This window comes from Acomys minous (assembly GCF_964271855.1).
Source record: "Acomys minous genome assembly, chromosome: 4".
Lineage (NCBI taxonomy): Eukaryota > Metazoa > Chordata > Mammalia > Rodentia > Muridae > Acomys > Acomys minous.
Window position 1 is genome coordinate 34,429,694 of NC_140486.1, and position 17,091 is coordinate 34,446,784.

Genomic DNA, 17,091 nt, shown 5'->3' on the forward strand with positions numbered 1-17,091 from the left:
TACTTTTGATAAACTATCTGAACAGAACTTCAAAGAGAATCTGATTTCATGTCCAATAATCTGAGCTACAAATATGAGATTCAAGTTAAAGGAGACCAAATAAACCCTACGAGAAAATATCCTTTAAAAAAATCTCCAAAGATGAAAGATTCAGGATGTACATGGTGTGAAAAGCCTTAGGTTAAACAGAGAGGACCATGAGAACTGGACGGCACATCTGTCTAGAGGGGGAGACTGGAGTGTATCCTGAAGACTGTATCACAAGATGCAGTGAGATGCAGGGTTCTTGAGAGATGCTCACTGGGTCAAAGAAGGATGCAACAGTATCCCAGCAAGGCAACAGTTCATGCAAAAGCACAAGGATACAAAAAGCCACGCCAACAAGTACCTTAAAGTGATACAGGTCAGCCAGCAGGACACATCCTTCCTTCTTCTCATTTCCTGCACCCTCAGGAGAAGGCAGAGCCCACACCACCAGCCTTTGGGACTCACGGCAGCAGCTTGGACTTTCCCCGCCAGGACAGTGAGACATTTGGCAATGGTTCTAAACACAGTTCCATGATCTGATTTGTATCCATTTCTTTAGAAAGAGAACTTCTGGCTGTGGAGGGGCTGGACTAGAACTAGAGACTTGAGACGTCATTTTCAGGTGACTGGTAAAATGGAGCGCTGATGGTCTCAAACAAAGGGGACATAAAGATTCAAAACTGGGGCAGGAGGCTTCTCTGACTGACTTGGCGCGGAAGAAAACTAAAGAAGTTAGATCTAGCTCAGCTTAGGGACGCTGTGAGCAGACAAGGTTTCCAGAAAAGACATGGGCTTGATAGCTGCGCTATGTACTTTGACAGTACTCACTCTCTCTTCTTCGTGGTATTTTTTTTTTGAAGCCAGTCTTAGCACCATGCAAGAGACATTGACTCAGAAAGGGGTCTTTCAAATGTCTGCCCCATTGTCCTTTCCTACTTGAATAAGTGTAGACTGTCACCTGGTTTCTGTCACTTACATCAGAGCATGATCCCTAACTATTTCTATTTCACAAAAGGAAATTTTACTTTTTAATGAGTGATGGGTTAGAGAGAAAAAAAAAACCCTTACATTACTGTGGCAGAAATGCCCTGAAACCTTTCAGTCCACAGAAGGCGCTTAGGGATTTTATAGCCAACTCTACCCTGAATAATAATGAAAAGCCAGACCAGACTGTTTTAGAAAATGTTACTACACCAGATAATGGCACGTTCACTCATTCAATTAACATTTATTGAGTATCTTCAGGGTTCTTAGGCTTGGGCAATAAAAAGAGGGAGGGAGAGAGAGAGAGAGAGAGAAAAGAAAGCTATAAAAGTGTACGCTCCAGTTTAACCTGGTCCATCCAAGGCTTGCCCAGAAAGCACAGCTGTATGTGCTGCTCAGAGCAATTGTGCGAAGTCACTGAGGCCAGGTGTTTTGTCTGGCCCAACAGCTGCACTTGATGGTAAGAGCCCCACCTGAATTCCAGTCTGGCTATCTATAAATGAGGCTGATGAAGCAGCCATTTGAACAAGGCTTCAAGAGAAAGGCAGAACAGAACATGGTCAGAATTCCACCCCCTCCTAGTAAAATGTCCACTAACATTTGTGAAGGAATCCAGACGAGGCACTGTGCTGGCCTGCCTTCTCTTTCTTTGCTTCTTCGTGAGAAAACCCAACTACTCTGTGGATTCACCCCCCTCTTAATGCATCCATGGCTCACCTAAACATGCCCCGCTTGTTGCTTCCAGCATTACTTCCCCATGGCTAGGCTCAAATCGGTTTTCAAGTGTTCTTCAGCAGTGAGCATTTGTTGATTGTGCTACTGCTAGTGGGTGACATTCTTGAGGGTGCACTTATGGACTTCCTACTGCATGCCACCTTGGGAAGGCTGAGAAGCAATGCTCCTGGCTCAGGGATCTGCATGCCACGCTGGCTAGTTCACCAAGGCTAGAGATCAGTTCCTTTCTCCAGATACCTGGAACAGTTGTTTCCCTCCTGAACAAGGTCCTTCTGACTTCATTTTAACCTCTTAAGGCAACCAGGATGTCACAGCTATTTTTCTGGTGCTTTGCCCAAACAATGTTGTCTATGCACAGTAGTCCAGTGAAACTCAAACTGAGCAATACCTAACACTCAGCATGCTCTGTAGCTTATAAAGTACTTTTGCCTTCACTCGGCCTCCTTTAATAAGCCTTTCTGGGACTAAATTTTTCTCTCCCTCCCAAATAAATGACCTACTGATTTCTCCATTTCTCAAAAGGCCACACTCCTTCTTTCAGACACTTAAGCCTTTTTTTAAAACCTAGAGATGATTTGGACTCAGTGCATTCACTAGCCATATCAGCAGTCACTTAATCTAAATCCGGACTCTCCTGGATCGATGACTCTCTGCTTCCTATTTTCCACAAACACCCTTTGTCTCCTGGCAGCCATGTCCTGTTGATTCTGCCCCCAGCCCCACCCCCGTCTCCATCTCATTGCCACTCTCATAAAGCTATTGGTATATTCATATCGCCACTGTGCCATTCTTAAGAGGCAATCAAACAGTGGGCAATTCTCCACTCACACGCTGAGGGTTCCATAGCCTGAAGCTCCACGTTTCTGTGCCCATGAGTGACTCCTCAGCAGAGTGCTCCTTCTAGAATCAAATGGACTCAAAGGTCTCATAGACTTACTTTGAAAAAAGCTATAATTTTTTTTGATAGTTCCTTCCCATCACAGGTGCTGTCTTTCTCAACTCCTCTAATCTGGGTTGATTTTAGAATGCGGCAAGCCAGAGGGAGATTAGCTAACATGGCACGAACTGGTACTCAGCACTGTTCTGCACTGGTGCTTGCTCCTTCACTGTTTCTTTCTCAGATCCAGGCCATCCCGCTAAAGAAAGAGAGCTTCATGTCCCAGTCTACCGATGCACTTTGATAATAGCCTGACAATAGCCAGACAAGGAGTCAGGGCTATTCAAGATCTAAGGACATCCTCCCAGCTGACTGATGATGTCACCTTCAGGAACCCAAATTGGTTCAGCAGAATCCAGACCAAACTACTGACCAGCAGAACCATGAGACTTAGCGGTTGTTTTAAGCAGCTAAATTATGGAGTGACTTAGTAGCCAGTCAATGGATAATTGATAAGATAGCTAAACAGATATGTTTGCTTTCTTCAAACTCTTTCACAGTTTAGTTTTCTGGGCACTCAATTCTAATACGTCTTGTTTCATGATCTGCATCATTATTTAAAATTTTAGGCATCCTAGTCGTTGTTTTTAATTTCCTTATGAAGAGAACATGTGTGTGTGTGTGTGTGTGTGTGTGTGTGTGTGTGTGTGTGTAATTTATTTTGTTGTTTTCTCTATGTGTATGTATCTCTGTGAGTAGATTCCACACATGTGCAAGTGCTGGCAAAAGCCAGAAGAGGGCACTGAATACTCAGGAACTGGAGTTAAAGTTGTGAGCCACCTGACTAGGGTGCTGAGAACAGAACTCTGGTGCTAGTAACCCCGAGCCATCCCTCTGGCCTTTGCAATTTATACCATTATATTCTACATATCCACAAAATAAATATACAGCAACTATGTAAGAGTCAAGTTGAACTTGTGAAGGGCTCAGGTGCCAATAAACAATCACTCTTGTGGTCATTAATTTTATTTTTGATTCCGATTTTTTTTTTTAATTCTTGCAATGAACTGACTTGAAAATCACTATGTATTCCAGGTGATCCTTGGCCTTGTAGTTATTCTCCTGCCCGCTACCTCTCAAATTTTGAAATTACAGCTTTTATCATTAATATTAAAGGCTTAGTGAAAGAATTCAGCAGCAAACCACAAAACAGAAAGTCTATTATCTAGCTGGAAAATAATGCACAGTGCATAGCCAACAGACAAAATTATCTATTCACTTCAGGAAATTTTACTCTGTAAGTAAATTTGCATATCAGTCGAAGAGAAAAAGTAAACAAGTTTACAAGGACCCATGTTGCACAGAAGCAACTACTTGATTTTTGCCATCTATTATTTGTCTCTGAAGACGTGGTGTATTTCTCCTATGGGACTTGCATCTGTAACCTGAAAGATTGCCAAAACCTAGGCTCTTGCTCTAAGAGTGTCACTGATCCTCTTGTGGCTCTTCAATTAGATTTTGCATTTAAAAGAGAGAGTCCCTTGTGTTGCTTCCTAATGCTGCACCTGCTACTTGGGAGATTTCTTCTTTTCACAAGAAACAACTTAAATCTGGCAAGAAACATGGCTCCAGGCTTTCTCTGATAATATCAAAGAGCATTTGTATGTTTTAGATGTTTTTGTGGGTTTTTCCTCCTCTTAAGGCCAGTGAAGTCCCTCCAACTCCTTCCAAAACAACAGTGCTCACAGTTTTTTTGGCTTCTATTCTCTATTTCCACTGTACACCTGCACCGAACAGCTGCTTGGACTCAGCAAAGCTGTGACATAGCACACAGAAATCCACTTGGTTTAGTCACTTCCGTTCAGACATGGACAAACAGAACATAGCAAATTAGCAAATGCAATATCGCTTTAGCTGCACTGCCTTGTAGACTGTCTTCATGAACCGCTTAAGGACAATAAGGGTTATTTTCAAAATGATAAAAACCTCTTTACAGACCTTCCTTCTGACTGTACTACTGACATTAGTAATGCTCTGTGGTCCTTAAGAGAGGCACCATCTTTTCTTTCTGAGTCTAGACCTGGGAACTCATGTGTATTTGATTATGGGCAATACTCAACTAATACTCCCTTAGAAAGAGACTTCTGTGATCAGTCCCAAAATGACACACTTTTTAAAAAAAAAATTGTACAGACAGCTTATAGGTGTCTTCTGCATTTTGTTGTGCAGTAAGTAATTTAATATCAAGACACATCAGAATCAGCCAATAGACACTGCCTCCCAGGTGTGTACCCGTACATTAGCATACTGCCTACCCGCACCTTGCTCTCTTGACTTTTAAATTTTTCAATATGTACAAATGAAATACAGATTTGAACCTATTCCCAACTGAGATGTCTGCTTCATAATGAGAAATAGGTTTTTGCCTGCTTGCAGATTCAGCGCCGAAATGATGCCTGACCATATAACGTGTTTAGAGTTGACACCTTGGAGAACTGACATCTGCACAAATGTAATCCTCATAAGCCTCCCCAGATAGCCCTTATTTTATTTTGCAAACTGTACCCTGGCAGGGCTCCACAGCACGTGGTGTGTGGCGAGACTGTCTTGCGCTGGTTCTTTCTTCCTAGGGGCCCTCTGATAGACACTTGTCAGTAACAACCAAGAGGAGTGGGTGCCCCACCTCCAGCAAGTGAAAAAAAGGGCACGGACAGCAATGCTTCCTTAATTAACTTTCCCAAGGAAAGCAATGTTCCCGCAGGAAAAAACAACACGTTTCCACCCTCCTAGCGGCCCATTGGAAATGAGCAACAATGCAGTTGCCTTTTTGTCTCCTGAAGACTTTCTTTGCTGCAAGCAGTAGCGTGTTCCTCAAAGAATGCTAGTATTTCCTGTGGAAACTGTATGGCTGCCAGAACTGGCTCAGAATATTCCCCTTTTTCTTTTCGTAAAAATGAAATAAACAAAACGTGGCATTTGACAATAGCCAACATTGGCTTCATCCCCACTTACCACCTGCAGACGAAAGTCAGGGCCACGGGTTGAGTCGGGAAAGAAACCTTCCTATGACATGGACAAGCCCGGGACGCCGGACAGCGCCGGGAGGAGGAGCCGAGGCTGGACGGGGCAGCCTAGGCGCTGCGGGGATGATAGGTGAGGGGCTCCTCTCGGGTAGCGACACCACCAGGCATTTCCTTCACGTTTGTTATTGTTCTGGTTACCAGTGTGGGTATCACTATGTCTTCGCCCCTCCCTGAGAGCTACTAGGAGCCTCGGCACAGCCCATCCCCGCCTCTGGGACCATCCGAGGTAGCAGCAAGCGTAAAGCGGGCGCAAGGGCCAATGAAAAGAACAACCCCCTACACAGAGCTGAGAAGGAGCGACTTGGGTCCCCCGGGGTGAAGCCGCCTGGTGAAGCCACAGCAATCTCCCCTTGTGGCTCTCGGGCAGCGGCACCGCGCGGCCCGGGGCAGAAGGGACCCAAGGCACAAAGGGGGGCCCCGGGACCCGGGAACCCGCAGGGTGTCGCCCGGCGCAAAGTTGCACGGGCTCAGCCTCGGCTGCCCACGTCCCTCTCCTCCCCGCAGCGCCCGCGGGGGACCTGGACTCACCGGAGCGCGGAAGGACGGCGGGAAGGATGGACGGACAGACACGGCGGGCGCAGGAGACCCGGCGGGCGGTAGAGGCGCTGCCGCGGCCCCGCTACGTCACAATGCGGCCGGGCGGCCGGCACGGTCCTCGGGCCCCCCAACGGGCGCGCGCGGGCGGGGACACCCGGGGCGGCGGGGCGCTGAGCCCAGGGACGCGACTACCACGCGGGGCCAGCAGACCGACAGCGACTGTCCCCCCTGCACCCTGGCCTAGCCCACGCCCCTCGCCAGCAGCCGCCTTCCCCCGTGTCCCTGGCCGACGAACCTGCTGCTTCTGCCTACCTCGCGCGCGTTCACCTCCGCCGCCTTAGCTCTTCCCTACAGGCTCTCTCCTCCCCTCTCCTCCCCTCTCCTCCCCTCCCCTCCCACTTTTGGCCCCCTCTTCCCACTTTCTCCCCCGCCTCCCCACCAGCTTTGCCGCCTTCCCCCGCCTCCCCCGTCACCCCCCTCCCAGAAAGCTTTCCTCCTTGGAAATGAAATCTCCCCTCACCGCGATCCATGAATCAACCGCTGCCACCTCATTGGTCCCCAAACCATTCCAAGGTTCCAGCATAAACCCGGGAAAAGGCACTCTGGGAGAAAGGGAAGGTGGACACGGTCCTGGGAAACTGTTGTGTCTGAGAAGCGTTTTGGCAGTGTTGTGCCTTGGCACCTTCTTCAACCTCCAACCTTCCCCTCTCCCAATCCTCGCCCACCCTGGAGGACTTAACCAAGGAGTAAAGGGTCAGGGTTGTTTTTGTTTTTGACCCAGAATGTCCTGTGCTCCTTAGTGGGTGGAGCTAGAGGTTTAGGTCTGAAATGACAGTTGGTTAATTCAACAGGGTGCTCAGGACCCTGTGATAACAATAACTCTACTCCTAGCATGCCTTAGGGTAGGGGCATCAGGATGCCTGCATCGGTGGGTGACCACCTCTTTCCTATTTCCGAAACAAAATCCGGGGGGAATGGAAGCATTGATAGCAACACCGACTCTGTTGGAAAGTCTGAAATATTCTCAGACAAATCTCTGTCCCAGGAGAGGGATGACTTGGAGTCTGTTTGAGGAAAACCATTGATAGCTACATTCTTGTTCCAGGATATGGCTGATTGCTTGAGGTTGTCCTGAGGAAAGCGTGAGGGACTAAGTTCAATTCAGGGTCACCTCGTGCCCCTCTGAAGCCAGGTCTAAAGGTTGGGAGTGGCTCTGAGACCCAGAGAAACCCAGCACTAGCTTGGGCGCTGACAGTGGAATGCATGTCAACCTACCACTGAAAACACACCGCTAGTAAGAAAGAAAGGGCCTGTATGTTTAAGCCCTATGGGTTGCCCTGAGTGATTGGGGTGAATCTGTGAGCAGCTCCTATGTGATACATAAGGCAATTTTAGGACTAAAGATAGCCAGAGCAACCTTTGCCCTACACCCAACTGGACTCCCTCCTTAAGGTCTACTGTAAATAAAGGTCACCCTGAGAAATGGCAGCCTTGAATGGTAGCAGAAGACAGCTCATAGGCTTTATTTCCACTCCCTACTCAAAGACTAAATTTCTTCCCCAGGTTTTGACTAAACAAGCGAAGCATATATCATGCAGTTCTGTCATGTGTTTATTGTAACATCATGTATAAGCACGTGCATGGGAAGTGGCTTCACAATTTTAAAAATACATATTACCCCGTGGTAGAAAATATGAAATCAGATGACATCATATGCCAATAAAAATATTTTAAAATATTGGTTTTAATTTTCTCACATCTGGTTAAAATAAAACTTCTTTTTCCTGGTGTAAACCCCGAGAAAGCACATCTTGCTTTTCTCCAGGAGATAGGGATAGAGCTGGAGTTTCCTCTGTAGTGCTGCTACACAGAGGAGAAATGTTGCTTTGTTCCCTCCTGACTTCACTGGATCCCTTTCTTGAAAAAAAAAAATCGGATTTGAATTTGTCAAGATCAGTTATTAAAGGCTGAGAAGTAGATGTCCCATCCAGTTGCCCCAAACATCCTACAATTTTAGTACTGAGGCAAGTGTTTACATGATTCAATAAGAAGAGACTGGGTTTTGTTGCTTATACAGAAACTGGGCTGCCTGGAGGTAGAGAGGTTTCCCTTGCCACAGCAACCAGCATGCCACAGTGTAAGGCAGAAATCTTTGTGATGTTCCTTCAGTTATTTTCCCTACGTTTTTTTTTTCTTCATAGTTCTTTTGTTGCTTTTTTTCCCCCTACTCCCAACATGTTTTTGATTACATACTCACCATTGTTTCCATGCGATTATTTTTACGCTGTGATTTAAATCTCGGCTTGTATACACTTTCCCACATACACTGTGTGTTTGCTTTTGTTTAGACTGTTTGTTGGTTTGCTTCTCCTGTACGCGCCCTTGCCAGATCCAAACCACAAATTGATACAGCTAAGTGTGGCAGTAATGAAGTAGTTCGGTTCAAACAGCTGCTAGATTTTTAGATCGGAGGGTAGGAATGTTAGCTTTCTCAGCATAATGCTGGCTTTTTTTCCCCCTCTAAACTAACCAGCTGATGCCTAGTCTTTCTAATTGCTTGTTATTAACATCTAGTCTCTGATAGTCAGTTTCCTAATAAAGCTGACTGGCTGCTGTGTGTAGTACCAGAAGAGTGCCCGAGCAAGTCGCAGCCAACAGACCATTTACCTCTCTTACCATACCCCTACCTGTGCCTGCCATGGCACTGGTTGTGTCCCACTTAGTGCTCTCATATTATTTTTGCTTCTTGTCCTCTTCTTTATCCTACCATTCAAACGTCAGTTACTGCTGCAATGACGGCATGCTCCTATTATTCACTTTTGGATGCTCACCACTGAGCACATTTTTATACTCAGAGTTAGCTACCGAAAATAATTAGCGAAGAAGTGAATTTCACTGTAGATCATCTGCCAAAGAGCTGCCATGTAACCGCTCGTTCAATTATTACAATTAAACATCTGTCTCCTCTATCCCTTTGCCCAATTTACAGACTATATCTTTATTGGTCTACGAGGATTGGATAAAACTACCACCATCAAGCTAGTGATCAAACATAAAGGTGTTTTCTATTTTAAGTGCAGATTTTATTAATAAAATATTCTGCTTTGTGGTAAAGGCCTTTTGTGTGTGTGTGAGAGAGAGATTCTGGCTCATTGGAGAGAGGCCTATTGGAGGCCTTTTCGGAATTCTGCTTGGGAACTATAATTTGATTGCACCTTTTTATTCTGGAGCCAAGTTTGCTTCATTTGTTTGGCTCTCAGCGTGTTTGGTCCTAAATTATTCACATCAGGAGTCTGATGGTTTTATGCAAACGTGTGCACCTCAGTCACGATAGTGCCGTGGTAATGAAGAGTCATACAAATCGCCACCCTAAACCTCCATAGACTAATGAGAATGTATTTCTTGTTCTCAGCATACTGTAATTTCAGACCGGCTGCAGCTTTGTTGAGTTTGGCTGTTGAACAAGGGCAAGAAATCTCTAGTATTATACACTAGAAATGATATGCCTAATTTCAGGCACTTTGGCTCACACGTCACTGACTGGCACTGGGTGTGCAGCTCCACAGAGTGACAAGAGGAGAGAGGAGCACAACCTGACAGCACACCAGAGTACAACACAGCGAGGAGCTGTGAGCACATTGTATATCCTGTCAATGGAAGTCATGAGGAAGAATTTCAAAAATGTATTCTATAGTTATATTAGTTTCTGGGGTAACTATTGGACCAAAAGTAGAGGAAAATGAGATTTTTGCCAAATGCTTAGAAACGTAATTCTTGATTTTCTTTATTATTTATTAGTTTCTCAAAGAAAGGGATGAGTACAGAAATGGTGTTGCCTAATTTTGTACCACTTTGTAGACATGCTCTTTTTTTTTTTTTTTAGATACTTCTTTTTTTCTTATTCTTACTTTTGTTTTGTTTGTTTTGTTTAAGGACAAGGTTTCTCTGTGTAGCCCTGGCTGTTCTGGAACTCATTCTGTGGACAGGGCTGACCTTGAACTCAGAGATTTACCTGGTTCTGTGTCCCAACTGCTGGCATTACTGGCATGCACCACCATCATCCAGCTTTTAATCTTACTTGTTTATATGTTATCATGTCTGTGTGCCTGAGCCAGCTTGAAAGAGATTTGACATCCATCACCTTATTCTTTTCATTTCTTTGCCCTTTTTTGTTTGTTTGTTTTTCAAGATACAATTTCTTTATGTAGTCTTGACTGTCCTGGAATCACTGTGTAGACCAGACTGGCCTTGAACTCACAAAGAGCCACCTGCCTCTGCCTCCTGAGTGCTGGGATTAAAAATGTGCACCACCACACCTAGCACCTTTCTTTCTTTATCAAAGCTGTTTTTATTTAGTTGTTTTTTAACTTTACAATTTCAGCTGTTTGCTTCATCTTAGCACCTTGAATAAAATTCTGAGTATCTTAGCTTCTTTTCCTGTCTCTGTGATAAAAGATCCTGATACAAGCAGTTTAATGAGATAGGGTTTATACTGGCTCACAGTTCAAGGGTACAGTCCAACGTTACAGGGAATTTAAGGAAGAGGAAATGGGACAGCTGATCATGGCGTCCACAATCAGGAAACAAAGTGATAAATGAATGCTCTTAGTTACCTCTCCCTCTCTCTCTTCTGGCCATGCATTCCTATACAAAGGCCAGAAGAGTATACTCAGTGTATTCCTTTATTTACCCCTACCATTCTCTTGTGGGACGAGGCCTTTTCTCTGAAACTAAAGCTCACTGTATTGTGTAGGCCGGTGGCCAGAAAGCTGTAGGATCTGTCTATCTCTGTCCCTCAACACTGGATCTACAGACACGTGGTGATTTTTATATGGATGCTTGGGGGATTGGAAATCAGGTTCTTTTGCTTTCACAGAAAATACTAACCCTCTGCTTTTTCCACAACCTCCATCATCACTTATAGTCCAAAACCCAAGCCCAGTGAATAGTGCTGCCCACTTGTTGGGTCTTCCCACCTCAATAATCCACAAAATTCTTTACAGGAATGCCTAGAGGCTGAATAACCCCTCACACTGTCCGCAGACTCCTTGGTAATTTCCAGTCCTATCAAGTTGACAGTTAACCCTAACCACCACACATCCATGCCTTGACAACTTGACAACCAAATACTTTAAATCATAACCTTCCACTCCTTTCCCCTAAAGCCTCATGCGCGTCTTATAATGCAAGAATATATTCAAGTTCAAATATCTGCCTAGCCTAACAGTTGCAAAAATAGCTTAAGGGCCATGTCTCATCAGAGACTCAAGACAAGTTTCTTAACTGTAAGCTAGGAAAAAAATCTACATACTTTCAATATACAATGTCACAGAATAAGCATCACTATTCTAAAAGACAAGATCTGGAACACAGTGAGGAATGACCACCAAAGCAAGACCAAAATTCAGCCGAGAAAATATCAAATCCTACAGCTCCACATCTGGCATTAGGGACTCCTGATGAAATAGCCCATTAGCTCAGGCAGCCCTAGCCCTTAATCCCTGCAGCCCGTTAAACACATAACCTCTCTCTCAGGCAAGTTCCCTTACACGATTGCAGCTAGCTATCTTCAGCGCTGCCCATGGTCCAGGAATATCTAATATCCTAGGATCCCCATTGACAGGGATTCCAACTTTGCTGCACATTATCTGGCTTTAATTGCTCTCTAAAATTTTGGGGTAGGACTGCATCACCATGTCAATCTTAAATCATCCATGCCTGCAACACCAGTCTCATGTAGACAGTGCTGCCAAATTCTGCTGTCAGATATAACTTGGCCTCACTGGAGCACAGCTGTGCTAACCTGACGCTGGGGAAACAATTCCCTCGGCAGTTGTCTTTGGGGAGCAGGAAATCCCTTCAGCTTCGGCTTTCTTCTCTCAAATGAATTTGGATCTTCGCAAGATGGAGCCTCCAATGGGCTGTATTTTGTTCCTAGGGCACCTTTCCTATTGTTCAAGTCCAGCACAAAATGTTTTCTCTTTAACTGTGCTGATTTCTTTAACTATTACAGATGCTCTCTCAGCATTTTCCTCTGCCAAATTAGTCCATTACATTTCAACTCAACTTTACTCGTTATCAGTTTATAGCAGAATGAAACCAGATTCTTGTCAAAAATATCATAAACAAAACAAAACAAAAACAAAAACAACCCCCCCAAAAAAAACCCCAAAACAAACAGTCCTCCTTCCTTCTCTATCTTGGTCCTGGGAAACTGACAGGCGCAACTCAGAGATGAAAAAATGACCCAATGCTGAAGAGATAACAAACATACATACAGAAAAGCTGAGGTAGGGTTAAAAAAAAAAGAACTTGTCTTCACCCGTTTCTGTTGTTGTCTGGGGGGCTTACTGCCTACTTCTGCTGACGTAGGCCTAGTGCAGGAAGCTTCTAGCCTTCATACAATCTAACCTAGAATGTTTTCAGGCTCTGTGACTTACTGCTTAATAAGCTCACCCTTTCTTGTTCTTACTGAGCTCTGGACTGGCTGGTTCAATTCAGCTGTTCTGGCTCAAACTCCTCTCCCAGTTGACTTATTAAATCTGGCTTTTCTCTCAGCCCCTGAATTGCTCTGCTTGGCCTCCAACTAACTCCAGCAATCTGCTCTAATCTGTCTTCTTCTCATTCTCTGGCTCTTTTAGTCTTCACTTGAGTTCTCTCTTTGTAACCCATCTCTCTACTACTGTCCCAGTAAAACTGCCTCCTTTTCCTCTTTCATTCCCTGTGTTGTTTCCATAAGGAGCTTCCCTTTCCTTTCTGTTCTCCTGAGAGTTGGGCATATCCTATTCTGTCAAATCTTTGATTCGTCACCTTTTCTGCTACTCAACAGTCACCACTTTGAAACATGGGTGCTTCCTTCTACAAGCTAACTTCACCTTCACTGTTTGGAATTAAAGGCATGTACCACCATGCCTAAGCTTTTCTTTATCTGAAACTTGCTTGCTCTATAGCAGGCTGGCCTTGAACTGAGATCCGTTTGCCTCTGTCTCCTGGATTAAGGGCGTCTTTGCATTCCACCCTGATCACACAGACCTAGCAGGTTTTTGGATGTGATCTCTTGCCAGAGCAGCCATGTTCTGAATTAAAATTTCTCTACAGTAGGGTGGGGTAAGCTATGCTTGGTCTGATGGAGGAAACCTACAAAGCAACTTGGAAACTCAGCATGCACAAGGAGGAGGGGCCACCTAGTCTCAATGAGGGACCAGTCTCAGACTGTAAATATCTGTGAGGCGGAAGCATCCATAGCTCCTACACACACTGGTCACTTGTTTGTAAACACTTCTACTTGGACCAGAAAAAGGCTTTGCCGTCCTTCTGGGTCTCACCCAGGGAAGACTTTACCATTTTGATCCGTCTGAAGAATCAGGGTCCTTGATGTGGACGTGCATTTCAATAACACACACTTACTGAGGAATCCATCTGATCCCCACATCTCCCCGTTCTTTACCTCTGAAATTTCATGGCAAGGCCTGTGTCATCTGAACAGCCGCCCCCCCCTCCCCCAATCTTACCTTCCAAGTTACTTTCAGAACGGCCCTTTAGGCTCTGCTCGCAGCATTCACAGGCTTTCCTAGGCTGACGCTCCAAACTCTTTCACATTCCTTCTATAAACCAGTTCCAAACGCTTAACTAAGAACCATATGGTCAAGTTTATGACAGCAATGGCCCCGCTTCTCAGTACCAATTTTCTTCATTTCTTTTTCTACTGCTGTGATAAAAAAAATACCCTGACATAATCCACTCAAGAAAGGAGGGTTTGTTGTGGCACACAATTCAAAAGCAAGTCAAAGCTGTGGGCTCTTAACGCAGCTGGTCACCTTGTATCTCTAATCAGGAAGCTGACAGGATGACTGAAGATAGTTCTGCAGCTTTCTCTCTCTCTCTCTCTCTCTCTCTCTCTCTCTCTCTCTCTCTCTCTCTCTCTCTCTCTCTCTCTTTCTCTTTATACATTTGGGACCCTAAGCACAGAAAGTGGTATCACTTGCTTTTAGTGAGTGTCTCTGCACCTAATTAACAGAATCAACATTTTTTTTTACAGGTATGCCTGTAGGATAGTCTTCACTGTGAGTTTAGATATGTCAAGCTGACAATTAGAGGCAGCCAGCACGCTGAAGAAGGCAAAGAAACTCAAATCTGGCAGTTGAGCTGCATTTTAATAGAGAAGAATCTTTAGTAACAGAGTTGATGTAGGCATTTTATAGATTGTTAATCTGATTCCCTTGGATTATCCTAGGACTGCAATTATTCATATTACTCTGCTTTGTCCAAGTGTTTAGGGATCGGCCTTTTGTTTGGCTTTAAAAAAAACCAATGTAATATTTTTAAATAGAGGCCATTAGACTGTGCAAAATTAAATCAGATGGATTAGAGGCAGCTTGAGGCAAGGAGAATATTCACAAGAGATTCAAGTCAATTTGTGGTACTTTGGAGCTACATGAGGCTCAGTTGATGCCTCTGTTGTTTCCTATGGTCTCCCTACCATTGGTTTCTTGAACGGGTTCCGTATTTGTTTAAAAAGATAAGAGCTTCTCAGGGTAGCTCATCCTTAGCTCTAATTGAAAGATTCCCCTTGGACACATTTCCACTGAGGCCTCCCAAGGATTGATGTTGGGCTGGCAGACCTACCTTGCCTCCAGAGGAACTGACATGGAATTGCCTAGGTAATTGCTAGGTGGAGTGTGTTCAAAACCCAGGAAATCTCAAACTTGAGATTTAAAAATCTCATCTTGAGAAGGGAAGGTATGAGACAAAGCCCCCCCCTTCCAACCCCCCCCCACCCCGTTTCTAAACCTGCCTCAGGAGCACATGACATAATCCCTGGGGAGGCCCTCATTGGCACCTGGCTCAGTTTTGGACCCCTGAGCTCCCTGATGCCACCTAGTCTGGTGCCAGCAAGGCAGTAAAAAAGCAGTAATGCTTATTTCAGAACACCACCCCTCCCCTCCCCCGCTGGACCAGAGACTTTGTGGCACAGACCTCTTTCCAGTTCCACCACACTTTGTCCTTGTCTGCCTGGAGACCTACAGTACTCAGATCTTCCAGAGGTGAAACCCTGCACTTCTAACCAAGTGCTGTCTGGGCCTCCCAGGAGATGTGAAACCAACACTGACACTGAGAATGGTAAAACCTAGTGGAGCCATAGCCTAGAAATATCAGCAGCTGGGGAATCCCAATTCCCTCACCCTTTTTGAGGCAACTTTTGCACACATGACTTAGCTGGAAGTCTCAGCACACTATCCTCTCAATCTTCTCTCCTGGCTCCTACTACTGTCACAGATAGCGCTTTTATTTACCTGAGAAGAGAATAAACAGACATTTTCCTTTTTGTCAGAACGTTCTGTCAAGTTCAGACACAGATCTTCCCAGGTCCCGTTCTCGTCCCACTTAAATTATATATATATACATATACTTATTTAAGGGAATGCAGGTTGTCTGAACGTGGATAATTCATGTGAAAAGGAATACAGGCCTGCCATGGCATTTTCAAGTGGATCATGGCTTCAGACTGAAATCTGTGACAAGTATTCTGCTGATAGCTATAAGCTCAGCTACATATGGTGCTATCAGCACTTCTCATTTGGAAAAGAATGTTATGTTAGCCTGCAATAACCTTATAATAGTATACTATGTAATAAAATAGTATTATAATATATATATCCAACTCTATAGGACCCTACTTTCCTTATGAGTACCTTGTCCCTCCTCCATAACTCCCTCAGGCTAAGTAGGTGTGTTTGGACGTCATCAATAGGCTTACAGATGATGCAGGTGGCCAGAAATGAAAGAGCAGCGATTTAGATCTTAAGGGGATTAAAACTCTAAGCGACTTTCATGTCTGCCTTTATCTTTAAGCAGCTTCTGTGGGTTAACAGAAGCAATTTTCCCCCCGTGAGTGAGCCCTGCACAGGCATTGGAATCAGTTACTTCTAAGTAGCAGCAGAAGGGCCTCAGTGCACGGAATGTGTAGCTTTAATCCTCACTGCTCCAAACGAGAAGAAATTCAATTTCCAAGCAGATCTGGGGTAAAGAAAGATTGGCTCTGAAGTGAAGTACAAGTGTTCAGTCTTTTAGGTACCATTATCTTGTGTGTGTGTGTATGTGTATGTGTGTGTGTGTGTGTGTGTGTGTGTGTGTGTGTGTGTGTTTCTTGTACAAATGTATAGCTTTCAGTGTCCAAGTTCCTGGCCTGAGGGCAGATGGCCCCCTTTAGAAGACAGGTAGGAAATATTAAATACATATCAAGCTGGATGGAAACAGGTGGCAGCTGATTTTCAAAAAAGGTTCCCTTATAAATGATGGAGGATTTTTTTTTTAAAGATAGCTTGTGGGAATAAAGATTCAAACTCCAAGAGAGCCCTGTAATATAAAGGTTAAACTCATTGACCTACCTGCCACATTTTCTGAATTCAAACCTTAGCCTTGGTATTCGGTAGTATTTAATGTGACCAGACGCTAGTCTCCTAGATTACAAAAATAGGATGTTGATAGACTTTATTTCAAAAGATCACAAAACTTAAATAACCTAATATTGTGTAATAATTGAAAAATATACATATTAATGTAATTTAAAATGTTAAAATTTAAATAACCAAAAAAATCTGTACATATTAATACAATTAAAATGTACTTATTAATATAATTTTAAATGTTTAGTAAATAACTATAAAGCCTTAAGCTTCTAGGTGAATCTCCTGGCAATACAGATGCCAGCTCAGGAAGCCTGGCAGCCTGTAAATCTATGTTCTTTATATTGTGGCATCATTAAATAGAATCAGATTGTTTTTTCTTTTTTAAGATTTATTTTTATTATTGTTAAACTCTCTCTCTCTCTCTCTCTCTCTCTCTCTC

At 44.1% G+C, this 17,091-nt stretch overlaps 2 protein-coding genes across 8 annotated transcripts in view; one reads left to right on the forward strand and one right to left on the reverse strand.

The window, feature by feature from the left end:
- SNCAIP (synuclein alpha interacting protein) overlaps positions 1 to 7,948 on the reverse strand; it is a 138,409-nt gene extending 130,461 nt beyond the window's left edge. For 2 of the 7 annotated variants that reach the window (XM_084779410.1, XM_084779403.1), the window contains exon 1: positions 6,235 to 6,369. The gene's annotated coding sequence lies outside the window, so the exon portion shown is untranslated. Of the gene's footprint in view, positions 1 to 5,635; positions 5,776 to 6,234; positions 6,370 to 6,538; positions 6,712 to 6,763 lie in introns of those variants that run through there. The other 5 variants (XM_084779406.1, XM_084779405.1, XM_084779408.1 and 2 more) reach the window with 5 other exon arrangements.
- Positions 5,645 to 6,487, forward strand: LOC311596189 (uncharacterized protein; the record flags this gene model as incomplete). Its single annotated transcript, XM_084779420.1, has 2 exons — positions 5,645 to 5,776; positions 6,211 to 6,487. Exons 1-2 carry the CDS (start codon positions 5,694 to 5,696, stop codon positions 6,485 to 6,487), a joined length of 360 nt encoding a protein of 119 aa, XP_084635546.1. The 5' UTR covers positions 5,645 to 5,693.
- Positions 7,949 to 17,091: the final 9,143 nt, after the last annotated feature.